The 27,445-nt window shown below is 38.5% G+C and overlaps 1 protein-coding gene across 1 annotated transcript; it reads left to right on the forward strand.

The window, feature by feature from the left end:
• Positions 1–688: 688 nt before the first annotated feature.
• pafah1b1b (platelet-activating factor acetylhydrolase 1b, regulatory subunit 1b) lies at positions 689–27,225 on the forward strand. The gene is made up of 11 exons (XM_056262206.1): positions 689–854; positions 13,035–13,281; positions 19,522–19,606; positions 19,703–19,777; positions 19,889–20,095; positions 21,600–21,768; positions 22,199–22,301; positions 22,527–22,755; positions 22,847–22,948; positions 26,411–26,567; positions 26,660–27,225. Exons 2-11 carry the CDS (start codon positions 13,250–13,252, stop codon positions 26,731–26,733), a joined length of 1,233 nt encoding a protein of 410 aa, XP_056118181.1. The 5' UTR covers positions 689–854; positions 13,035–13,249; the 3' UTR covers positions 26,734–27,225.
• Positions 27,226–27,445: the final 220 nt, after the last annotated feature.

The following is a 27,445-nucleotide window of genomic DNA, read 5'->3' on the forward strand; positions in this document are numbered from 1 at the left end:
CGTTAGAGCTGCATTACAAAACTCCCCACCTCAGACGAGAATCTTTGTCTGTGATAACATGCAAACACTATAAGCCTGTGCAGAAAGGGTTTTACCAGTCGTGATGTTCGTGAGAGGTGGAGAGGGATCCCTCTGTGGCCTGAGTGTGTGCCACATTCTGAGAAGGGATACAATGACTTCTACCTGATGGAAAAAAAGACTCTTAATATCATTCCTGTATAGCTAGCCCACAAAGAGCATAGCAAGCCCACAGTCAGGGGTTTGATTCCCAGGGAATGCATGAGCTGAACAAATTATATGTAGAACACCTTGGATAAAAGACTTAGGCCCAGTGTTTTTTTGTGCAATATCCAAAAATGTGCATAAAAAATAGGTGGTTGGAAACTAGCTATAAGTGGTTTCATATAGGCCTAGTGCATGTAACTAAAAGAGATCACAGATTTGTGACTTTACATTAGTAACAACTGTAGTAGTAAATTTGCCATTTTAGATAGGCTGCATGTTTTGTTTTTGTTTTTTAAGAGTATTTATAAATGATATTATAAATTACATATTAATTGAAACGTAACAAGTTCAAAAAGGTCCTAAAATGCGTCTCTGATCCTCAGTGTCAGCTGAAGGTTATGATGTAAGTAAGTGACCGCTGTGATCCTCAAGGCGGGCGCGGCCCCGGCTGCACCGTGCGCGTGCACGTCACCAGTAGACGGTTATGCGGTGCAGAAATCAAGGTGGAGAAACAGCGCTGACTGAGCCGGGAAATCGGAAGTGACTTTCAGCGGAGACCCATCTCATTCGGTTTTAGTTTTTTACTTAGTTGTGAGATCTGCCAGACGAGGAACCTTTCATATAAGAAGGTAAGGATAATCCATATTTGTTGCTGGCTGCGCTATGGTGAAAGTGAGTCGGTTAAAGTGTGTATGTGGCTGCGAAATTTGCGCCGCCTGCCTGCCTGACTCAAAATGGCGGACAGGCCGTTAGAGCAAAATAAGGGTGGGAATATCAGAGAGAGTGCAATATAAACTAACTCCGGCAATGTCATAACTTGCATACAAACGTGGATACATAACCAATACTTGCATTTAATCCTCACTTAATTAAATTAAGCCTCTTACCTGACGGGGCATTTGTGACAGCCGGCCTTTAGTGGTTTGACCCATACTAATGTTAGCTAGTTCATGTTAGCATCATCTCAGCAATAAATTCACTGAATAAGTCATAACTGCTAGTGGCATTTGTATTTCTGCGTATCAAATCCTCTTTCCCTCTAATGTAGTTCCATAAAGGCGTTAAAGTTTTATTTAACTGGCTGGTGTGAGTGATATTTGGGATTGGGTGTGCCTATGATGGTTGAAGGCCGGAGATTCATCACATCGATGCCGGTGCATAACTGTACGGTTCGCTGCTGTTATAATAATATACTGTTCTGTCTGTCAACAAGGCTATGTAGGATGTGTTATTATGTGTTTGCTAATTAATAGCCGAGCCGTTCATGATTATAGTTGGCAAACAAATTGTCAACGTTGCCTGTCTGGCTGCCATCATGTTTTGATTCGGTGTTCAAGATGGAATGTTTTTGGAATATACAAGAATATTAATGTTATTGGGATCCCTCGGACTCTTAATGGACAGACATGACAAACTTACATTTTGGCTAACGTTAAATCAGCACCAGCTCAAGAATCATGATATGTAGAGGTGTGAGCGCTTTGCCTTGCCCTAACACTTGATATATGTACACACACACACCTTAGTTAGATTATTCAGCTGTCATCACTCTCTTCTACCACGTGGGTGTTGCCTTTCTGTTGCTAATGATTATTTATCCGGCCTAATAAAATTTTAGGCTACTTGGCCTGAGCTTGCCTTGCATCTGACGTCATTCAGTGTGACGTCTTCATTGCAATTTAATTCTGTGGTTTTTTTTTGTTTTTTGTTCTTCGTTTTTAGCCTTTAGCAGTGAAAATGACTCAACTGACACAATTCTTGAGCTCATTTCATGGAAACAAAATCATAGATTATACACTTCACAGGCTTTCCCCATGAATGCATCCAATATATTCCAATATGTTTGGTGTTCTTGTAAATTAACAAATATTTGGCATGATAATTTGGTCCTATTTTTTCCTGTTCAGATAATTGTGGGGGGGAAATGGGTAACTCTTTGACAGGAGGTGGTGCTTGGAAAAGCAGAGATACAGTGGTGTAATATGCTATTTGCTTATAGAAATGCTCATGGACTTTATTTGTATATTTTCTTTTTTATTAACATGATTATGATAGTCTCTGTGTTTGATTTGATGGCTCTTGTGTTATGTTTAATAAACGCATAATTATGTGTTCATTGTTTAAATAGGCTAGTTCCAATAAAATAAAATGGGGCAGTGGTGTGCAACTTTCCATTTCTGAAACCCATGTCACTGAGAAGAAACAAAGTCAAACAGTGTTATGTCTTCAATCATGATTGCTACCAATTCGTAGTTTATGTAACCGCAGCAGCCACAGGCTGATGACCAAAAAACACAAATCTTATTGTTTCGCTGCCTTTTTTTTCTTTTTTTTTCAGTGCGATGGAATTGAAAAGATATTAACATCTATCCGTAATAAAATTTTGTTATTGACGGCATGCAAATGTTTATAACTCATTCAAATTCAAGTGGTTGTCACAGAACATTAGTCTTGGTGTGAGTTTGTGGGCCTTTAGGCTGTGTGGCCTTAATCCACTAAACTTTAGGACATTATGTTATGTTAACATGCTCATCAAATTTCTTTTTAAGGTCTGTATTCGGGTTACAGCCACGTTCCAAATATGATGTTTTATATACTGGAATCGGAATAGGCCTATTCATTTATGCACTGCTGTGGTATCCCGATCTACACATGTGCTGTTCTGCTTTGCACTGTTATTTCCCTTGAGAATCAGGATGATGTCATTGGTTACAGAGTATGCTCAGTTTTATTTGTACTTTTTTCACATTAATTTAATTAGGATTAACAAACACCCCTTCAAAAAGGCCCGACAACACTGACATGAAATGGTTAATCGTTAATATACAAATGCAGTTGTGTGCTGGTAACTTGGCCGCAAAAGAGATAAAACAACAAAAGAACCACTAAGTTCTACAGATGGTAATGGCACCTGATTTGGTGGCGCTGAGGGGGGAATCATAAAGGCAATTTAATCATACAATTACTATTGTTTTTGATTAATAAGTGAAGTTACTAATAATATTACATGTTTATTTCTTGGAAATGCATATTTGATTGTAAAGCACTGAGCTTGGGATTAGATTCAGATAAAAATTAACTTTTAACAACAACCTCATTTTATTGTTCTTCTGTAGAATCACACTGAATTGACCAACAACTTCAGTGATTATTAAAGGAGCGTTCTTTACTTGCTTTCTGTGCAATTTTAAGTTTTTGTTTTTCCAGAAACTTTGGGACCTTTTTGGGACCAGTACAAAAAGTGTCAAACTTTGACACAAGTTAAAGGTACAATAAGATTTTTGTAATAAAATATCCAAAAATCACTTGCACAGTGTGATATATTTCCTGCAGTTGTGTACTTACAATATCCCAAAAGTTCCCAAAGATTTTTAATTTCAGAGAAATTCCAATTTTAAATAATGGCTCGTCCCTGGTCACTGTCGCCTGTCAATGACGTAATATCCGCATTATCCCTGGTGGTTTCCACTCGTACTGCCATGGTAACCATGGTGACAGATGTGGACAACTGCGTTACGTCTAGCGGCACGCTCACGCTGTTGTTTCGTTCAAACATTATGGACCATTGGTGGACGGCACTGATCCTCAACAACTCGTCTTAATACCGGCGTGATTACTTGGACTTCCAAAAGATGGAAATGGATAAATACTCTAAATGTTCCGATCCAATCTGACTTGTAATGCTGCCCGAATCATGCACTGTTCCTTCGTTGGCCAGAGGAGAACTGGCCCCCCGACTGAGTCTGGTTTCTCCCAAGGTTTTTTTCTCCATTCTGTCACCTGATGGAGTTTTGGTTCCTTGCCACTGTTGCCTTGGCTTTTGGCTTGCTTAGTTGGGGACATTTAATATTCAATAATGTTATTGATCTGCCTTACTTAAGGTGGACGCTGACGCAATTTTCTTTTAGAAACAAACTTTGTTATATTGTTTTCATGTTATGTTATCACTGTGAAGCGCTTTGATACAATCTGTATTGTAAAAAGCGCTATATAAATTAAGGTGACTTGACTTGACTTGACCATGGCAAGCAGACTTTGGGACAAAAGGAGAACTAAAACAAGGATCAATATCAGATATCAAATAACATTGTAACTTTCAACACACTCAAAGGCAGTTTAGTGTGATCGTGCAGACTAAGTGGAACAGCGCTGTTACCTCACAAGTTTCATTCGTCTAATAAACTGACCTGTGTGAGTAGTAATTCTGCACTTGCGGGTAGAATGAAATGTCCTTATTCCTTTTTATCCGCGGGACTCGGGTGTGGCGCTGATATCTGTCTCTCATTAGCAATCTCGCCCTGCTTCATACCACAGTCATGATAAAAACATCAATGTATTCATTCACTCATCCATAAACATTATTAGATCCATCAGCATAACGACAAGTTCCATTATTCCGCTCATGCGTCATCAACCTACGCCTTTGTTATTGTAAGAGGTTAGCGACCCCTAGCAGCGAAAAAAATTACATATTGTAGCTTTAAGCAAAATGTGTGAAAAAAAATATATTAGGGAATAGGGAGTGGAAATTAGGGGTGGGGGAAAAAATCGATTCTTAGATGCTAGGGGTGTAACGATATTCGAACCGAACCAAAAAACCGCGATACAGAACACACGATTCGAATCGCGATACTCTCATTGCAAACCGAACACGCCCCGCCCCGCCCCCTGCTAATCCCGGCCCCGCCCAGCCCAGCCCGGCTCAATGGACCTCATGTCTTGTGTACAGTACACAACGAATTCAGTTTTGTAGCCTAACCACCATTAACACCAAATAACAAGCTCCGTGTTTTGTTACTTTCGATAATAAGCAAGGTGTAATCTTTCAAATTCTGTCTATTTGATCACGAAATTCAAACAATAAATGGCGTTTTGGCGCTCTTTGATGTGGCGTGACAGATCGCTGTATGCCTACTAAGCTCCTCATTTCAAGCGGCAGCGCGGCGCGCGGGTAAACGCGATCATCTCTTCCTCAGTTACAGAATGGACACCTGAAGGTATGTTGAAAGATGCAGTATACTCACTGAAAGGCATCATAACTCGTGTAATCGCTCAATCAGTGTTTCAGCAGCGGAAAGACGTCAATAAAACAGCATAGCTTGTCACTAGCATTATATTTACCTCAACAGGCAAGTGATTCAGTGTCCACAACTTTGGTTCCTATAAATTAACTCTTGCACTAAATAAATGCACCATGTTAGCCTATATATTATATTTTACTTAACCTGTTAATGATATCTTGATTATTTAATGTATGTTTAAAATATCTTTCATGAAAATGACAACTGTGTAAAGTATTATATTTCAATAACAAATTAGAGTAAAAACACAAGTTAATGCAAAAACTGCCTTATGTTCAGTTTACATGTTTTCATACAATGTGTTGTGTGTTGATTATTATATCTAAAAAATAAATAGCATCTGCATTTAGGTTAAAACTCTAGGCTACAACCTTTAATGTTATAGTAATTAGCAGATGTTTTTTAATCCTTGTGAAACGTTTAATTGTAATTGAATTAATTTAAAGACAAAGATAATTTTTTCGTTAAACCACTGTTTAAAAAAAAAAAGAAAAAAAAAAAGCAATTTTAGCTTTCTAAACCGAACCGAATCGAACCGAACCGAGACGTCAAAACCGTGGGAAAACCGAACCGTCAATTTTGTGTATCGTTACACCCCTATTAGATGCATCGCGTAAGGACGTGGACTATTCTGAATCGATTCACAAAAATCGATTTTCAAAAAAAAAAAAAAAGTATATACTCATAATACCGTAATATTGACGGAACGCAAAAGACGGAACTCTGAAGCGCGGAAGTGCAGTGGCCGGACCGCCTGTGGCGTGCACATAACAGACGCTATGGCTGAGCGCGAAATCCAAACACCCTCCGTGTTAAAAGCTGACGTGTGGAAATATTTTGGCTTCTATGAAGTTGAAAGGGGAAAGGAGCTGGAAAAGAGCCACATTATTTGTAAGCTTTATAGAATAAAACTAAAATATTTCGGAAACATGAAGCCATATGACACGTTTCCACCCAGGAGGAAAAACACTCGGCTGTAGGCTACCGGTCGTTGTTATATTATTAATTTACTACAAGTATGCTGCTAGTTCAGGCACAGATTTATTTTCCTGTTGGTTTTTTGCAATGTTAATAAAATATATTGTACGTTAATTCTTTATGGGTCATTACTTTGTACTTTTAAAGAAAAGTATTTATAGTCACACACACAAAAAAAATCATATAATCGATAATCGCTTTAGCATCGAATCGCAGCCCTCTGAATCGTAATCGAATCGAATCATGAGATGCCTAGAGATTCCCACCCCTAGTGGAAATGGCTTGTAAGTGCGCCTCTGCCGCCACCTACTGGTTATACTGGTAATTTCTTATGTTTTTTTATTTTTAAATTAAAGCGTTTGTTTGCCACATGTTAGTTTTCCTATCTTTGAACTTTTAGTTTTACAAATGGGGACAATCTTTGATTAATAAACAAATAGCCTAATGTTTTGGATCATCACATTAAAAATAACATTTAAATAGGATATAGTTTGCAACAGAGAATTCTGTGCCGCATTTGAATGCTTCTCACTAGATCTCGCTGCAAAGATATTAATTCTGCTGCCAATTCAAATGCTTCCTCAATGGATACTGTTTAATGTTTCTCATATGCAACAGAAATTGAAGCTCTTATCAACTGGGCAATGTGGTGGCGACACCAGTGTGACCCCTAACAAAATATATTCGCACCGGCAGAAAAAAAGGTCGCAAAATGCAGTCTGGTAAGGAACCACGATTACTAGCCTATGTATTTAATTTAAACTAAAAGACTATCCATTGTTATTTTACATCTGATTACTTTATTCAGATTCTGTAGTATTTCTGTTCCTAAACACTAGTGTTAGACCTACCCAAAAACTTTTCTCTTTATTTAATTTGAAAAAAGTAGCACAAATACAAACAATAGAATAAAGATACAATTTAATTCAAAGATTGAAAACAAGCTTCCTTGTGTTGTATAAACTCTTAAGTAAAAAAAAAAACCCACTGTAAACACAAACAGTTAGGTGAACAAACATTTAGGTGATATAAATGTAATAAAAAAATGCCCTAATGGCACCTAATATCTGTAGTATTTCTTACCTGACTGAATACTACTGTTAGACCCACCTTAAAAAACTTAAAGGAGCTGTATGTAAGATTGTGGCCAAAACTGGTACTGCAATCACTTTCAAATTACTGTAGAGTGGTGTATCCCCTCCCCCTCCCCCCTGACTCAAGGTTGCCAGATAGGCTGCAGGATCCAGCAGGAACGTGACGAGCTGCAGCTGTGGTAACTAGAGCAGAGCTGGCAACCCGGATGCCGCAACACTACTGACTTCGTGATTGGTAGATAGGTGGAGGGTGGAGCATCAGACCAAAACACAACATGACAACATCAACATCAGTTGAGGGCTGCAACTGCACTTTTTAAATGACAATATCCTGGCCGGACAACTGTTGTCAGTGATATAAGTATTTGAAATGTACATGATTTCTTAATGTCTAGTGATATATCAGGGCCATTTTATGATTAATTGAAATACATTTCTTACATACAGCTCCTTTAAAGCTGCATTTATTTCATATCTCTCTTTATTTTATTGCAGGGATGGGCAACCTCGGGCTTGGAGGGCCACTGTCCTGCAGAGTTTAGCTCCAACCCTGATGATAACTCACCTGCCAGATTTCTAGTAATCCTGAAGACCTTAATTGGCTTGTTCAGGTGTGTTTGATTAGGGTTGGAGCTAAACTCTGCAGGACAGTGGCCCTCCAAGCCTGAGGTTGCCCATCCCCATTCTATTGCATTTATTTGTGCTGTTGTTCTTATTTTATAACTGACATTGACATTTTACTTTTTTTTTTTTTAAACCAAAATAAAAATTTAGCAGCGAGGAAAAGTACATTTTTGTTTTTATATGCTGTCAATATTATTTCTTATGAAAATCGGAATCAGCAAAAATCGGCAGTTCACACTTAAAATCTGACATCGGAATCGGTCAAGAAAATTGCAATCGGTGCATCTCTAATTGCGATCCCTACTTGACATCACACGCCCTGTGATGTGACTATCACAGATGCGCACATCGTGAGGTCGGTGCTGAAACAATATATCGTGCCACTGACCCACTTCATGCGTTTCGTTGCTCTATCACAGACAGCCTCATTTAATAAAAAAATGTACAACACCTTTTCATGTTTGACTTGCCTCAAGAAGCTACCCTACACCAGACCTATTCCACTCAACTGTACCAGGTGCTCAAACATGGTGTCGTCTCAGGTTCTATTAGCTGTTTGGTTTACTTTTCTTAAGTGCAAGCAAGCAATCATTTTCCTTTTGGAGCAAGAAATCAGTATGTGGACCAGACGTTCACCTTTTTTTTTTTTTTTTTTGACTACATTGTGTCTTGCACCTGTAATAACCTTTTGTCTTATTATTTCTTTACTAATATGGAGAAACGAACAACATTTTCAGAATTTTTGCTTTTTCCAATTTTTGTCAAATTGTTTGCAGTCTGGAGCCCTGTCTATAAGCTTGTGTCTAATAAAGTTGTATTTGTATTGTATTTGCATTTGGCTTTCCGTAGATTCTTCAGTTCATTGTTTGGTAATTTAGAAATGAAAGCTGTTGTTGAGTTTATTTAATTTCATAGGAGGAGCATTCTAATGACAGCTTGCTTTTCCTGTTCATTAACAGAGATGTATACTGACCTTTACTCTGTGTAATGCAGGGAAGTTATGATTAATTATTTCCCCTGCTTGGGACATGAATGGTAACTCTAACAATTAGTTGTTTAAGGCGGAAGTAATACCTTATTGAATACACACAAATGTATTCAATAATAATACAAGTAGAGCTGCACAATTTATCACATTACAATCAATATGTCAGAGTGTGGCTTAGTGTGTTAGTTTGAATGTGCTGCATGCTTCAAAGTGAATGAGCGACGCTCTGTTCTGTCCTTAACTACACACATACTCCAAGCACACGTGGTATGGGACTCGTGATAGTGTTTTCAGCAGCCTCAAAAGTTCGCTATATTTTACTGCTCCACATGAAAAGTTGGTTCACTTTTTATCCACAGTTCAGTTTTGTGGTAAGTAACATGCAGGCAGAATGCAAAGTGCTCTGTTTACTTTAATTTTGCATTGACGTTATTCCAAACCTGATTATAATGTTAGGCAGGAGTGTAATAAAAACTGTAGTGAGCTACACAAAAGACTTAAAGACCCCCCGTGGTGAAAATTAAGTTTTTAATGTTTATATGTCTATGTATGTGGTGTTTTTAATATGCTTTAAGTCAACAACATTGCTGAGTATTTTCTCCTTAAAACTGCAGTGAACCAAAAGACAGTCTCAAAAACACAGTTTGAAGTTGCTGGTGTTTCTGACGTCACAAACTACCTTGTAACCAATCACGTCAACATGCGGGCGGGCTTTAGCATATTAACTGCGGTCTCGAGAGAAGCCAGGTTATCCCAGTATATTTTTCTGTTGATATGAAAAATCAGGTAGATTAAGCAATATGTCGGGTGAATTATGTATATATGATGTACATTATGATGTTATGATGAACTATATGCCTTTCTCCACTGGCGTTCTAAGGATACTGATTTTTAGAAAGCGGCTGTCAGGCTCTGAGATGGTGAACGGGAACATGTTTTTTGTAACATAAGCAGCACATTATTAGCTGTTTGATAACGTAGTCAAGCAAAAGCCTAATCATTAATTACCGTTATGTGTCCGATGTTGTAGAGAGCGATACATAAAACGCATTACCATTCTGATACATCGACTTGTGTACGGTACATGAGTTAACCGAGTCGGTCTCTGAGCTGGTGTGAGTGAGTGGAGCCTGGGCTAATTTTCATATTCTTGTATCCGCTATCCACGTTTATTAAATTAAGCGAGTGTGTAGAGTTACATTCAAGCTATTTTAAGGTGCGAGTAAAAAAAATTCACAGGATTTTTTTTTTTAAATGTAATTTTACTGATCAAAGATGAGTTTTAAGGGATAAAATTGACTACAGGGGGACTTTAATGTTATCGTTTACCCAAAAGGGAAAATTCAGAAAGTTACTCATGTTGTTCCAATTTCATGTGACTTTAGTTCATTTTCAAAACACGAATAATAATAATAAAAAAATATTCTCTCATCATTTTTGTCCAAAGTCATTTCATTGAAAGTCCACGAAACCAACACCTTTGCACATTAGTAGAGGTCGACCGATTCATCGGTTTTGCCGATTAATCGGCACCGATAGTTGTTTGGTGGAACCAGGGCCGTAGCTAGAGGATTCGGGGCCCCCTGAAAAAATATTGATGTGGGCCCCCACCACCCTCCACCAATATCATATACTGTACAATAGATGAACATGGAGGCCCACATAACAGAAGATGGTGATGTTGTTGTAAAACCTTTATTTTAAAAGTTAAATGTTTATATAAAAATTACAACTAATAAAAAAAGCAAGAAATTGTTAAATAATAATAAAACCAATTTTTAAAAAGTAATAAAAAAAATTCCCCATCAGTCTGTTATAATTCATAAATCAAAAAGTAAACATTTAAAAACTTGACAAGAATGCAGTCTAATTAAAAAAATAAAAGCATTCATTGTCTTATTTTTTAATAAAGATAATATGGAACTGGTAATATTATTAAATAAAGCGAATACATTTATTCATCCAAGTGCAGTGTGTTGTCTTCGTGTTTTCTCTATGTTTTAAATATCATCAGCCGGCAGGTCAGATGCATAATGCAATGCGTCGTGACTCGTGTAATTTTTTAAAAACTCTAGTTACAATACTGTAAAAAGACAGGAATTTAGACCACGTAATCATTCGGTCGATTGCGGCGCGCACCGAGAATAAACAATGACTGTACACGGCAGACTGTAGACGGAAGTTTTCTAATTCCCAGCGAAATAACAATATATAACCGGTCTTTAAGAACGTCTTGATCGACTAGGATACCACCACTCTCCTTGCCTCCCTCTCCGTCTTTTCCTGGCATTTCTGGTTCCCTGATTTGTTTTCTTTTCCCCATTTTTGACATTGACATTTGACATTTTTCAGTCAGTTAGTCTCCTGCTCTTCCACCAAGTTCATCGTTAACTTCAGGCTGCCGCCTCAACTCTGATTGGTTCTGTTCACGAGCTGGGGCGGGACTTACAATTTTATTGGGTCCATCTGATGTTTGTCACTGACTCTGACTGAATAATTAATTCAACATTTACTAATGCATTTGAAATGGAGTTTTAATTCTTATTTTATCTTTTATTACCTTAGTTAATGTACTATGAATGAACTAACATGAATGATAAAGGTACAATTGTATTGCTCATATTAATACATGCAGTAAAAAGGTATATTGCATTATGCATATAGTTCATGAAAGCTAGTTCATACATCCTTGTTTACAAATGGGACTTGCAAAGTGTTACCTATGAAATGTACTTATGTTTTTAGGTTATAGCTAACGAAACCTGTAATATTTTAATGTTTAAATTATTTTCTATATAAAGTTTTAATATATTCATATTTATTTATTTAATTGAGCACATTTCAGTTCAGCACTGTTTTATTGTGAGTATGATGTTTGTTTTTAATCCAGTATCCATTAAAAAAAATATCGGTTGAATTATCGGTTATCGGCATGTACGGTCAAACCTAGATATCGGTATCTGTAAAATCCACTATGGGTCGACCTCTACACATTAGCCTACCAATTTTAGGTGAACTCACTTATCCTTCAGTTTCCCACCAAAATAAAGACTTGAGGATGAATGTGAAGTAATTACTACAGAAATATTGTGTAATGCAATAATAGTTAATTATTATACTTATAGTTAATTATTATAGCAATAATTATAGTTAATTATTATAGTACACTATATACAGAAATATAGTGTAATGCAATAATAACAACTAAAGTGAATAAAAAAAGATTCACTTCCGATACAGAAGCCATTTCTTCTTAATTTGTTGCAGTTTTGTTGTTTTAGGATTGATGTCTTGGCAGCAGCAATATATTCATTATATGTAGCAAAACTTAGTACCTGAAGATCTACAGCCCTGGAGAGTGTAATTCCAACACACATACCTGTAGTTTTCTTGATTAGCTGGATTTAATTCAATAATGTAATTAGGGTTGAAGCTAAACTTTGCAGGTCTGTGGCCCTCCTGGAACTGAGTTTTGCACCCCTGCCGTAATCCTATCCCTATAGTAATGTAGGTAGTTAATGATTATGTAGTTATTAATGTACATAGACATTTTTCACCTGCATCAAGCTATTTTAGTTAGCACCATACAGATTATAGTGGATATTTGCAGGCTGTCAAAACCTACTGAAAGGATTACAAAGTCTTGTCTCAGTCCCCAACACCCCACTATTCGTCTGGACGACTGTTTTATTGGACCACCATCCCCTCAGGATTAGCAGAGGGGATTTACGCCACGCCACCGCCAGCACTTCCACTCTGGCTGTCATCGCAGGGCTGAATGTTACTGTGTGGATGTTTGGGAGGGCTGTGATGCTTTATTATGAGTGCACATGGTCAGAATGGCAGATACACAATTGATTTAATATAAGTTGGAGAGTGAGTAAAAATGCTAATGGATGAATTATGGCTCGCTCTTTTATTGTGTTTGTAACGGTTTTTGTCTGGGTACATGGCTCAAGTCAAGTTCACAATTATTGCTGCTTCACCTTTATCTTGTATGAACTGCTTTAATGTTTCTTTTCTAATTTATCTGTTTCTCCCTAGATGGCAAGTGGATCAAATTGGTGTTAGTTCCAGCATCTGTTTTGCTGTGGTCTGGTGTGTCGCTGTGGAGGAAGCATCCAAGCCCAAGTAACCTCGGTTTGCACAAGAGTGTGAGATTGTGTCTCATCCCTCAGTTCGTCCGCTGAGGAGCTGCTCGGGACTGTTCGCCAGCTCCTTACTCGGGGCAGAGACAGCGCCCCCACCCTCCTGACACAATGGTGCTGTCACAGAGGCAACGAGATGAACTGTGAGTCCATATTCTAATGCAATCAAAACATACATCTCTGGATCTCAATCACATTAATAGGCTGACATTTACCATATTTTTCGGAAAATAAGTCACACTATAAGTAAGCTATTTTCTGTCAATGTGCGAGACTTCCGATTCGTTGGCTGCTACAAGTAGGGCTGTCGCGGTGAAGTAATTTCCCTTGCGGTAATTATGTATTTATTTGTTGTTATATAAATAAGTGTTACGATGTGGTCAGCATGCACAAAAACGAGGACATTTTCTGTAACCGAAACTAAACAGCATTTCTGCGCATTGAAAGGCTGTCACTCAGCGCGCAGTTACATTGTTATGGCAACGGATTGTCCTTGAGTCATTAAACCGTTCATTCAACGGACACATTAAAAAATGCTGATTCATTAACTTTTAAAAGATATATGTAATGAAACAAGTTGTTAAATATTTAATTAACGTTGAGCTCCACTTTTCAAGGCTCAGCTGACGAGAAATGCGTTGCATGGGTAACGCTGAAGCTGATGCTTAGCTTAAAGCAGCACTAAGTAGGAATTCCATTTTTGTCAAACAGCGACCCCTAGAGTCGCTGTGGAGTACTTGTACTGTCGTGAATAGCACTCACGCAGAGATGGCTCGCACTCACGGCCGGATCCCCTCCCCCTGTACACTAGGGGTGGAACGGTACACAGAAGTCACGGTTCGGTTCATACCTCGGTTCAGACATCACGGTTCGGTACGATTTCGGTACAATGGAGTGAAAAGCAAAACAAAAATGCAGAAGGCATTTTTATAAATGTCTTAAACCTTGTATTTTTTTAAATAAGTTTTATTAATAAAGGCATAGAACCAGTTTATTTGTAGTGCACTGACAGTAGTTTTATATAATTAGTTTATTAATTAAATTATTAAAAAGACGAAAAGACCTTGAGATATGTTTGGTAATTGTACCTGAATGAATTTAAAATTAATTTGCTATTTCAGATCAAGATATTTGTTTTCCTTCATTTTAATTAACTAACTTTATTCTCATCTGAATTATAAATAATTGATTTCCGTATAAAATAATACTACCATAAAAACTTTTGTTAACAGTTGTAGGTTACAGTTTGACAAGAGTTTAGAGTGTGACAAAAGCACAATGTTGTGTTTTATTGCCAGTGTACACAAATATAAGTAAACAATTTGCAGTTTTAATGATGTCCTGTATGAAAAAAATGACGGAGTATGTTTTTACGTTTCCACTGTTCGATCGCCCGTGCCTCTCTCTCTCACACACACACACACACTGTTCATCACGCGATTCGCGCCCGCGCCTCTCTCTCTCTCTCGCACGCGCGCGCACACACACACACACTGTTCGATCGCGCCTCTCTCTCTCTCGCACACACACACACACTGTTCATCGCGCCTCTCTCTCTCTCTCTCTCTCTCTCTCTCTCTCTCTCTCTCTCTCTCTCTCTCTCTCTCTCTCTCTCTCTCTCTCTCGCGCGCGCGCACACACACACACACACACACACACACACACTGTTCATCGCGCGATTCGCGCCCGCGCCTCTCTCTCTCGCACGCGCGCGCACACACACACACACTGTTCGATCGCGCCTCTCTCTCTCTCGCACACACACACACACTGTTCATCGCGCCTCTCTCTCTCTCTCTCTCTCTCTCTCTCTCTCTCTCTCTCTCTCTCTCTCTCTCTCTCGCGCGCGCGCACACAGACACACACACTCCTGCATTGCAATCTTGATCGCAGCCTGTTCATTGCTGCGTTAACAGTCACACCAAAAGCGAATAGAGCGAAATTTATCGCTATTTAAGAGTTTTTTTTTTTTAATTTGTACCGTGTATTCTGCGTGCAAATTCGTGCACCGAACCGTGACGCCCGTACCGTTTCGGTTCAATACGAATACATGTACCGTTCCACCCCTACTGTACACCGGTACCTGTTCAGTAGGATGGACGCTGTAACGAGTGGAAATAAGGTATGGCCCCTTTAAGAGCTGCGCGCGCCCTGTTTAACTGTCGGCAGTCTGTATTGTATGTGCGCCTCGAACACCACATGTATACGGCGCCGGGTTATTTCAGTTTGATGCTCATTTTATCAGAATTTTATCAGATCTGCTTTTTGCCGTAAAGCAATTAGTTACCTCGCGAGACCTGATATCACACGATACTTCCTAACACTGAGGCCGACGGCCCGCCGGCCCAAAGTTGCAAGGGTGGTTTTGCGGCTCACAGGCACCAGGGGGGTGCGAGACGACCACCATTCAACACGAAATCAGTAATGTAAACATTACAATGACTCCAAAGCTGTTCGGTTAAGGTAAACAAGTTACTTAGTTCACCTTTAATAGAGACCAATGGGATTGATTCAATGCGTGACTCGCTGATATTTGTTTCCCGCGGCTTCCTCGCGCTGTGGATGCTGACCAGTGCTGACGCCATTCATGGTAAATATTTCACGACAAATATTTTGCTTTTCTTGGACACAGCAACCTTTTCACGAATATATATGACTTGGCCTCAAAGACAGACTCAGGTAATCGCACGCGCTCAATCGATCTCTGTCATTCACTGTCTGTTTAGGCTTAAGTGCAAAAATAGCCTCTGTACAAATCACCATGATAAACAGTGTTGTTATCATTATTAACTTATTTAACATTTAATACACATGCACAAAGTGAAAAAAGAAAACAATATTGCGGTTATTGCGACAGCCCTAGCTACAAGTATTACTAGAAGAATAACAAAGTGCAGTAAATGGTAAAACTGTATGTGCTACAGATAGACCAGTATGTTTATGATAATGACAATAAATAAAGTATGACGCCAGTTTGCAATATCAAGCAGCATAGTGAAATATTTTTGTACAGCTAAAATATTCAATGGCTGTGTCTGCTCTTACATTAAAAATAAGGTGAAAAGTCACACTTGGTCAGAATTGCATTGTAATTGCAGAAAAAACTAAACAAATAAGTAGCATTGGTGTATCCATTTCATTTTGAACTTGTCGCTCACTGCACTATACAAATAAATGTGGCCTCGTGTACTTCTCTCATTTGGCACAAATCTAAATGTGCACACTTTGTGCTTGTTTTGCATGCTAGATGTTAATTACATGGAAGTCACTTTGTAATACAAGTCGAGAACATTTCAGATGATAAAAAAACACGACTTGTATTCCGAAAAATACGTTAAGTGTCTGTTTGATTCTGAAATGCTTAAATATCAACATGTGATCAAATAAAATGATTATACCTCGTGAAACCTGATATCAAGTGCAGTTCATTGCAGTAGTGAAGAGCATGGCTGCCTGCGCCTCAGGGAGCTTCCTGCGACAGCAAGTTAGGTTTAATATTTTATAAAGCCTCATGACTGAGGAGTGGAGGATGGGTTCATAATTACGTGACTATCCTTGTGCATCCTCCACGCTTCATGTAGCACCAGGGGTCTTTTGGGTAATCTCGCTGATTTAAAGAGTGATGGTTTGAAGAAGCTGTATTAAGAATATATGATATTGGTGAAAAGGCAGTTGTGTCAAATATTTGAGCACATTTGGATGTGTCCTTGTTGGCTGGCCACCTTGTTTGGAAGGAAAGTTATTTCTGGGAGCTTGTACTGCTGAAGCCTTTAAGCCAAAGCCACATAACAAACATCAAAGACTTAACCAGTTGAGGCCAATCTAATCTCTATACTGAAGTTGAATCTCACTTTACTTTTTTAAACATTTCTTTAAAGTGTATAATTTCTGCTCTGACACCAAATGACATTTGTCAAACTGGTTTTGTAATATTGATGAAAATAATCTATTTTTGGGGATTTTGTCAATAACAGGATTTAGACTATATTTTTAGTTTTTGCTGGGACCATGGCTGGTTTAGGCCTGTTATGGACAGCTGATTCACAAATATTTTCATATTCATATTCTGTCCAGTGACAGACATTAACATTTCCATTTAAGGAGTGATAATTTCCCCCCATAAATTAATTTCCAGGGGCATTTTTACTAGAGGTTGGGGAAAAAAATATCACATAATATGAATCGTGATTGTATCTTATATCGATTTGTATTGCATATCTACTTTGCTTTTAAGATTGTGGACATATTTTGGGTTGGGCATATGACATCAGCTCAGGATAGGATACAGATTTGGGGAAAAAGTTTTTCCCAAGTCACCATTAAGAAACTTAATGCCTGGTTCATTTGACTATCTTCGGGTGGCTGTTCTTTTGAATCCAGTTTTTGCTTTTGGTTACTGGACTGCTTGTGTTCTGTTCAGTTTCCTTCAGAGAAGTCACTAAGTCTAGTCTCGAAGGTGCTGACGTCACTACCTTAATTTAACCCATTGTTCAGCTAATGAAATATTCACCATCATCTGAAGAGGTGAAAGACTCATTTACATAATGAAGCACAGGAAGATAAAAGTAGAGGCTCTGCGTGTGTGTCGAGACAAGTGAAAGTGCTCAGTCTTCCATTTTGGCCATTCCTGCTGTGTCATTTGAGACTTTTTCCATCCTCGGTGGCAGGTGTCCATGACAACCAGGGTACTGTTTTGGTTACTTTCCTGCTCCGGTTTTTCCCCGGTCTCCACTTTCATTAAGAGATGGAAGTGCACTCTTTATAACCATGTAGTGTGACAATTATTGCATCACCAAAACATCTATCAAATCAGTGAGTAAAGTGGCAAGTAAACTGTAAGTGATTACATTACATTAATAGATACTTTCTATACTTTGTAGAGTGTTAAATAAAGCAAGAAATATTGTGAATGATGAGAGGCATTTTTTAGCCTCTGCTTTCGAATTGTTGCCACCTGTCAGTGTCAACACTACTGTGTTTCCCGTTGTGTGAAAAACGGGTCCGGGTCCGTTCTTTTAATAGTGTTAATTGATGGCCAGCTGGTCTGGTTAAATTTAAAATTCTTTACATTTAGGCTACCGGTACTTGTTTGTATGCTAACTAACAAGCAAATGCTAAAGAATGGCCACATACACACTGCAGCTAAATATAGTTGTCACTTTAACTTCATTCTGTGTACACAGTTTTAATTCAGGACTGATATCTGGATTCTGTAAATTGAACAATAATTTAGCAGATTCAATTCTGTTGTCACTCACAAAACTTTGCACTTTGCAGTCTGCACTTCCAATGAGTCTTGATGTCCCTAACAACATTTGCATGGTTGTGTAGTGGTGTGACCACATGTGACTACATTCAACAATTTGAGCATTGAGCTGCTTTGAGATCCCCATATCTATGGGACTGAGTTATATTGGGCCTTAAAAAGATTCCAAAAGAAAAGCTAATTAAGAATGAGAATCTAAAAGGATACTTTGAGTTACAGGCATGACAACTTTAGAAAAATAATATTTATGGCACTCAGACAGGTATGTTCTATGCAGTTGAGCTGATAGAAAAAAATTAGATACATTTCTAGTTTTAACATTGTTAAAAATAATGGATATAATAATTAAATATTCCTCTGTAAAAGAAAAAAAGTATCCGCTGTATGCAAAGTGACCCAGATTTGGTTTTTGACCACTGAAAATGTGTACAATTTACTCATAGTGCCGCATTAAGATATCCATATCTCTGGGATTGAACCATCGAGGGCCTTTAAAATGAAGATACCAAAAGGAAAGTTTGTTAAGATGAGAACCAGAATCTAAAAGACTATTAAGATATTTTTAATACTTCTTGAGTTACAGGCTTGCTAACTTGAGGCAAAATATGCCATATTTTAACTGTCACCATTGGCATATAATGAAACAAAGATTGTTAAAGTCACAACAGATGACCTACCAATCTCTAGTCTGTGTAAAAATAAAATAATGATGCTGCCATCTTTTTAAAGTCATTTTTACACCCCTCTAATTTGGCTCCAAATCTCAGGTGAAAATTGTCCTTTTGACCCCCCGATAACAAAATATTGGATTACTCCGTAAATGTACATCTGTGACATTTAATATTTTGACTTTCATCACTATTTATGTTTGTCTTTCTACAGAAAAATATTAACAAAATCAAAAGTTTGAACCAGGGACCTCTGGTTAAGTTGACACTGAATGACCCATCTCTGTCACTGCCAATGTGATTTAAATCCAGTCTTGATCATTCACCGTACATGCATTAAATCTCAGTGTTGATGATCGCATACTGATACTGTCTGGGAGTTTTTATTAGGGCTTAACTGCATGATCACACATCTCTTTGTCTAATAAAGTCCCATCTTTGCCTTTCAGAAATCGAGCAATAGCAGATTATCTGCGCTCCAATGGCTACGAAGAGGCATATTCTGTTTTTAAGAAGGAGGCAGAGTTAGATATGGTATTAACACATTTTCACACTAAGATTTAAAATAAAAAAGGCATTCCCATTTGATGTGTTAGTATGTCACATTGTCATTCTGACTTATCATTTTAGAATGAGGAGTTGGATAAGAAGTATGCTGGCCTTTTGGAAAAGAAATGGACTTCAGTCATCAGATTACAGAAAAAGGTCAGTACAGTAAAAAACAAAACAAGGCAGTATTTTTAAACCGATTGCACAGATGTCTGTTTTCCAAAATAATACAGGAAAAACTGGGGTTACAATGCTGTATTGTGTTAGGTAATGGAGTTGGAGTCCAAACTAAATGAAGCTAAGGAGGAGATCACTTTAGGAGGCCCCGTGGCACAGAAACGAGACCCCAAAGAGTGGATCCCACGCCCGCCTGAGAAGTACGCCCTCAGCGGTCACAGAAGCCCTGTCACACGCGTCATCTTCCACCCTGTGTTCAGCCTCATGGTCTCCGCCTCAGAGGACGCCACTATAAAGGTGTGTTTTTGGTTCTGTATTTTTATGCATCCGATGTTTTGTCTTTGATAGGCTGTACAAGGATGTATGCATGCATATGCTATATGGATGTTTTCTTGGGACACATTTTAGTTTTCAAATCCATCTGCTCTCATTCTTTTCTGCTGACTCACTGCCTATCTCCATGGAGAAATCGTGATGCTCTGGTTCCCCAGGGCAACGGCGCAGTGAGAGGTTCTCTGGACACCAGGCAGTGCAGTTATAAGCGTTCTCGGTCTGCTTTTCTTTATGCTTGTCTTTGTTCCTTTTCCCATGGAAAGATCTATAGGTCACCAATAATTATAACAGCTAGACTGCTAGAGACATTTTGCATCACACCTTTTTTTTCCTCATAGATTTAATCCCCTCAATGTACTTTGTTGTCTAACCTGCTGCCATTTACAGTTGTAGTTGAAGTCTTTCTGTGCGGGATTTAAAACTTGCTATTCATCTTTGCTACTGTACTTTTAACATTCTAGATTGGCGCCCTAGTGTGAAATAGAGCTCGCACAACTGCTCTGTTGTACTAGTTGTCCAAAAAAGTAGTTGATGAGTCAGGGTTAATACTTGCCTTGTGTAAATGACGCTCTGCAGTTTTCTGTTTTTGGGAAAGTCCTGCACTGCATTAAGACTGTGTGTGAACTGTGCAAAAACAGTCATGTCCTGACCAATATGGTTCACTTATGTACACTCATTGTTCATTCTTTTCATTATTCCATATACACTATCATTTAAACGTTTGGGATCAGAAATCTTTTTTTCATTTATTTAGCAAGAACACGTCAAATTAAGTAAAGCTAAACATTTTTCCCTTTTTTTATTTTATTTCAGAGAAATGCAGTTCTTTTGAAATTTCTGTTCATCAAAGATTTCTGGGGGGGGGGGGGGATGATCAGTTTTCACAAAAATATTAAGCAGCTCAACCGTTTTCAACATTGATAATAATAAATATTTCTTGAGCAGAAAATCAGCATATTAGAATGATTTCAGAAGGATCATGTGACACTGAAGCTTTGCAGTCACAGGAATAAATTACATTTTAAAATGTATAAAAATTCATTCAAATGAATTAAAAATTATAATTAACAATATTACTTGTTTTTACTGTTTTTTTTTTTATCAAATAATTGCAGCCTTGGTGAGTATAAGAATCTTCTTTCAGAAACATTAAAAAGCATTTCCGACCCCAAATGTTTAAATGGTAGTGTATATTTAGAAAAGCAAATTGGAAAAATTCAATGTATAGTATTCATAGTAGTAATCGTATCAGTTATCGAACATCACAGTAAATCTAATAATTCTGTTATAATATTTATTATATATTTTGTTTTATTTGTATTATTTATTATAAGTTTTATTGGCTGTGGGTTGTGCTGTACCAGAGCACTCAGATGTTTTACTCAAGCTACAAAAACGGTTTTAAAAATTGGGCAACATTATTTTAAATCACTTTGAATAAAGTGTGTATGTTTGTCCCATTGTGCAGGTTTGGGACTACGAGGCTGGGGATTTCGAGCGGACCCTGAAGGGTCACACTGATTCAGTGCAGGACATCTCCTTTGACCAGGCTGGAAAGCTGCTGGCTTCTTGCTCCGCGGACATGACCATCAAACTGTGGGACTTCCAGGGCTTCGAGTGCATCAGGACCATGCACGGTACACATTTATCGCATTTGCTGCCACATAATTACCATTATTCAAATTTAGTGGGGGAACTTCCTGGCCTTTGACCCACCGTGGACTGCATCCACCTCCAATATAGGCTTTAAGCTTATTAGTGTGCTGGAGAATCCTGTCTCTGAGACTCAGTCAGGACCTGTTGGTCCGGGGGGGATGGGCAAAGGTTTGTTTGGGTGCAGGATTAACCAGGCTGACAGCTTTAATCTCTCACTCAAATAACAAAGGTGCCTGTTTTAATCATATGTCATACGTCCTGGTCAGCTCAGTAACCTTAGAATCAAGATTCAAATGAGTTTTTTTGCCCAACGCAAGATGGTTATGCAAGTCAAAAATCCAGTTGCTTGAAACAAACTGTAACTACGCTGTTCATCACACCTTATTGCATTCATCTTCCTCCCATCCTCAGGACACGATCACAATGTGTCGTCGGTTGCCATCATGCCCAACGGGGATCACATAGTGTCTGCTTCAAGGGATAAGACCATGAAAATGTGGGAAGTGGCCACTGGGTGAGTAATAAATCAGCACATTGTGAGCTAAATGCTGTACTCCTCAAGGATTACAGTGAGCTCTGAATATCTTGTAGTTTTTGCCATGGTATTGCCTCAAGAAATGGTTATTGAAATTTCTTTTTAATGAAACAAGTAATTACATAATTTATCATTTTTATTTCAAAGCAATACAAAATATTCTGGGAGTGTGAATGTATGATGATTCTCTCTGTCTTGCCTCAGTTACTGTGTGAAGACGTTCACGGGTCACAGGGAGTGGGTGCGTATGGTCCGGCCCAATCAAGACGGCACACTGTTGGCCAGCTGCTCTAATGACCAGACGGTGCGCGTGTGGGTGGTGGCCACCAAGGAGTGCAAGGCGGAGCTGCGGGAGCACGAGCATGTGGTGGAGTGCATCTCCTGGGCCCCTGAGAGCGCACACCCCACCATATCTGAGGCTACAGGCTCTGAGGTACTTTGTGTTCGTTGATGGCAGATTTCTGGTATTTTTCTGCATCATGAAATACTGGTAATAATTTGTCATGTTAACTCTCTTCTTGCAGAACAAGAAGAGTGGAAAGCCTGGGCCATTCCTGTTATCTGGATCCAGAGACAAGACCATTAAAATGTGGGACATAAGTACTGGCATGTGCCTTATGACACTGGTGAGTAGAGCTATAGTTCAGGCAGCTTCATTGTAACATATCTATAGTCACACTTTTGTTTGCTACTCTGTTACCGGTGTGCATTATTAGCATTTCCATCACAAAAAAATCATGCTTAGTTAAATCATAATTATGAAGTGTTGAATTTGAGAAGTTATAGTATAGTTATGTCGATTTGAAATCATGAGATTCTAAAGTTGCGCTCACATTAGCATTTAGCAAAAAAGTCAGTACTTTAGTTTCACTTTATTTTACAGTCCATTATGTACTTACTAGAGTAATTACAATAACTGTGTAATAACTAGGTATTTGTTGTAATTATGAGAAGTCAAAATGATAATTAATATGAGTAATATTATAATTATTTGATGTAAATTATTTGATCCTATATCTTAGTATAAAATTATTTTGACTTGTAATAATTATGATTTACCAAAGCATGACATTTTATAGTTGCATGACATTAAAAGTAGCAGCTAACTGCTTGAGCGTATTTCTCATGCTGGAAATGGGAAGTTGCATTGTAGGGTGTAGTACCCAGCACAGTGTGCTCCATTTTATACTGCACATTTTAGCAAATGTGTTGTTGGTTTTTAATACAGAAAGTTTGCCTTGGACTATTTTGAACATCAGTGTGCATATCATAATGTAGTACTGCTCTGTATTTGATTGATTGTTTGATGAATTATTAGCAACTAGGGGTGTAACGATATATCTTTATATCGAGATATTGCTATATGAAAATGTGCCGATATGTATCGTTGATGTAAACGATATGATTCGTGATATTGAGTTTGTTTTATCCAAGGCTCAGCTTACTGTATTTATAGGGTATAATGCACCCAAAAATGTAAGTTCTGTCATGTACTCACCCTCATGTTGTTTCAAACCTATAAGATTTTCACAAATGAAGATATCTTATATGAAACCTGAGAGATTTCTGTCCCTTAATTTAAAGTACATTCCTCTAAAACGTAAAAATAATCGATCGAGTGGTCTAATCTAAATCCAAGTCTTCTGAAGAGACACGATGGTTTTATACGATGAACAGATTTACAACGACGCAGATACTGTAGTAGCCTAAACACGGACGTTCAAATGCTTGTGTGACATGCGAAAACAATACGAGAACGACTACATTTTTGGATGAACTTACCATTTACAGTTTGGGAATAGTCATTTTGACACGCTTTCTTGCGATTAGAACTGTGATTGATTGCATTGATCATCTGAAGCACTGGAGTGGCACTCCTCAAAGTGAAAGCGCAAACATCATTTAAATCACCATGTCACATTTAGTTTTAGTAGTATGATTATTATTTAAAGCGTTTTAGATGGATTATTCTTAAATGTACATGAGTACATGAGCGGGAGAGGCGGGACATAGCGAGCACAGGGAGCGTGTGCAGTCTGTGTAAGAGATCCAACGAATGCCTGCAAAATTGAAAGTTTGAACCTCCCAGGTGTTTAAACCTCCCCTAAATATTATAATATGGAAGTGTCCAATAAGAGTGGCAAAGCGATTATGCGCATCGCGTGCGCAGAATGATACATTTGAAGCAACGCGAAGTCACAGCGCGCAGCGCTTCGCATTGAAAAGTTCAAAGCACAAAGCGAAGAGATTATATCTATCTATGCTTAATGTATTATATCTATGCAACAGTTTATTGAGCCTTTTCTTTTAACAGTTTTAAATTTCAGTTACAGTGCGCATGAAGAGCAATTCATAGCGCTCTCTACTCCAGTGCTGTAATCTAATAGATACCCGGGAGAAAGGAATATGATTTAGAAAGCGCTATAAACTCCAGCAAGATAAAGTCATTTTATGCAAAGTGCAAACCATAGACCTTTATCTACAAATAAAGAATAATAATGGGAACATTGATCTTGAAGAGAGTGTCGTCGTGTTACTGTCGTAACCGAACGCGACGCGCTGTTTGAATGCTGAATGGAGAATGACTGAGGAGAGATGAGCTTCCATTAACTTTAACTTAGGGTGTATTCATACCAGGAAAGTCCGATAGGTACTTGCTTTGGTCCGGACCAAATAATTTTTTTTTTTATTTTTTTTTTGGTACGGTTCGCTTTCACACTGCTCTTTTTGCAAGTGAACCAAAATTTCTAAACAAAACCACACATGTGCTAAGGGTCGTCCATTCATTGGACAAGGATTCTCAAGTAGGGAAATCAGGAAGTGCAAAAAAGGCTCAGCATGGAGATATTTTGTACCGCAATATTTGTTATTTTACTAATTTTGTGTTATTCTGTACAAACGCAATATGAAGAAACTGCGCAGAAGACGGATAAGGTATAAAGTTTTCATTCATAGAGAGGGGCTATGTTCACACATTCAAATAATGAGATACTTATTGTATATACTGCTAACAAGTGCTGTCAATGTTAACGCTTGTGATTAAGTTTGTCCAGTTTAACGCAGCAGCATTATCCTTGTATTGTAACTATCGTTACATTATATGAACTGTAAAAGCTTGTTTTGCATCTATGCGCGATTAGACTAAAGAGAACGCTCTGTATGTGAATGTCCTGATGCACACACTCATTCATTCCATTCCAATGACGCACACACGGCGCGCAGAAAGACGCGCAACAGTATCGTGTGGCCAGACAGCGCGCCGGAATGGAATTCTCTTGAACAACAATAACACAAACCATTATGCCAAAATCTCCGACTACGGAAGCCTGTTAACTCAAAGGCGCAGTGCTTTCTTGCAATTGGGTCGGTTCATGTTCACACCGTAAACGAACCGTACCAGAGTTCGTTTGGAACCGTACCGAGACCACCTCTTCAGGTGGGTCTCGGTTCGGTTGTTTGGTCCGCACCTGAGTTCGATTGCTGTATTCACACCTGCCCAAAAGGTCCGCACCAAGGGGGGGAACGAACTAGAGTTCGATTCAATCGAACCAAACAAGGCAGGTGTGAATACACCCTTAGACTTAAATATTCATTTTTACCTCACATTATGCTATTGAATGACTTTAGAAGTGTTGGAATATAGTGTGAAAACTTTATGGTGCTTTACAATGTTTTTTATGCCTTTAGCTTTACAATAACACAATAGTAGCCTATGCACAATATCAGAGCTCACTGAGAAGCTGGAGCCGTGGCGGGATGATTTTAGGTGTGGCGGCCCGCCACGGCAGAATGAATGTAGCGGAAACACTGCTACTATATATAATGTAGTGTAATAATGCAATGGGAGGATATTTGTGGGTCCTGATAATAATATAATAACAATAATATTATTTTAATAATAATAAATAAAACCTCTCTTCTTTATTTTGGCTTAAAATATTGTGATAAGTATCATATTGTGATTTCAGTATCGCGATTTGTATAGTAAATTAGCAACATCTTTTTCAAACACACATTGAAGTGACTTTTACTGTTTATTAGATCACATGGCTCTTCATGCATCTTTTACTTCTCTCACCTTCTCTCAGGTTGGCCATGACAACTGGGTGCGTGGAGTTCTGTTCCATCCGGGTGGGAGATTCGTAGTGAGCTGTGCTGATGACAAGACCCTCCGTATCTGGGACTATAAGAACAAGCGCTGCATGAAGACCCTGTGTGCCCACGAACACTTTGTTACCTCTCTGGGTAAGCCAAGCAAAAAGTGCTTTGTGGAAACGCATTACACTGTTATCAATGCAATATTCATCCATTAATTCAACTTCATCTTTCTTCCACAGATTTCCACAAGACTTCTCCTTACGTGGTGACAGGAAGTGTAGATCAAACGGTCAAAGTGTGGGAATGTCGCTGAACGCCGTAGGAACTGCCCCTTCCCTTTCCCCCCAGCACCACCACTTTGGCCACTCCCACACCTGCTCTTCAGGATGCACTCATTACTATGGTTACCACCTCATCCAGCTCTCTTCTAATTACTATTGTCCTTTTATGTAAATTACTCTGGATGTAGTTTGAGCTTATTAAATGTTACACAAGACACTCACAAGAAGAAAAAAGTTAGTAAAAAGTCAAACAAGTATTCTTGCATGGTGAATCCAAAACTTGTATACTGTAAATTTTTTGCTTCTCATCATCTAAAGTACGGTAGGGATGCAGAGCAGAGGTGCTGCTCTCGCCTCGAGCGTTTATCAACAGAAGGCAGAATGATGCTGTTTGGGGAATTCAGGATACAGGGCACTCGAAACCGTTTTACGTTTGCTTTCCTTTGAACGCTTGTCGCATTCTGCTTTACAGAAAAGAAAGACTTAACATTGAAACTGACTGAAGATGAACAGCTTAAGGTGTCTGTTCCGGGGGGGGGGGGTCTGCGATGTAGTTTCACCATATGAACGTCGGGATGCGCAGCTCTCCCCTCGTGTTTGACATTGGTCACTTTTAGAAGTGCTAAATGGTAGGATACAACTTCAGTTCACATTCAAAGTTCATCCATGAAGTCCTTTTCCATTTTAAAAACACGTTTTTTGAAGCAGTTTAGGCAAATCTACATGCTGTCCTGTTAGAAAAGG

Source organism: Rhinichthys klamathensis, unplaced genomic scaffold (assembly GCF_029890125.1).
Source record: "Rhinichthys klamathensis goyatoka isolate OS25496 unplaced genomic scaffold, OSU_Roscu_1.1 h1tg000191l_1, whole genome shotgun sequence".
Taxonomy (NCBI): Eukaryota; Metazoa; Chordata; class Actinopteri; order Cypriniformes; family Leuciscidae; genus Rhinichthys; species Rhinichthys klamathensis.

What these genes read in the sequence shown, in the direction of transcription:
- pafah1b1b (XM_056262206.1), top strand. Translation starts at nt 13,250, where the DNA reads ATGGTGCTGTCACAGAGGCAACGAGATGAACT. An exon ending in GTGCATCAGGACCATGCACG is followed by an intron (nt 21,769 to 22,198) that starts GTACACATTTAT and finishes TCCCATCCTCAG; the next exon opens with GACACGATCACAATGTGTCG. An exon ending in ATGTGGGAAGTGGCCACTGG is followed by an intron (nt 22,302 to 22,526) that starts GTGAGTAATAAA and finishes GTCTTGCCTCAG; the next exon opens with TTACTGTGTGAAGACGTTCA.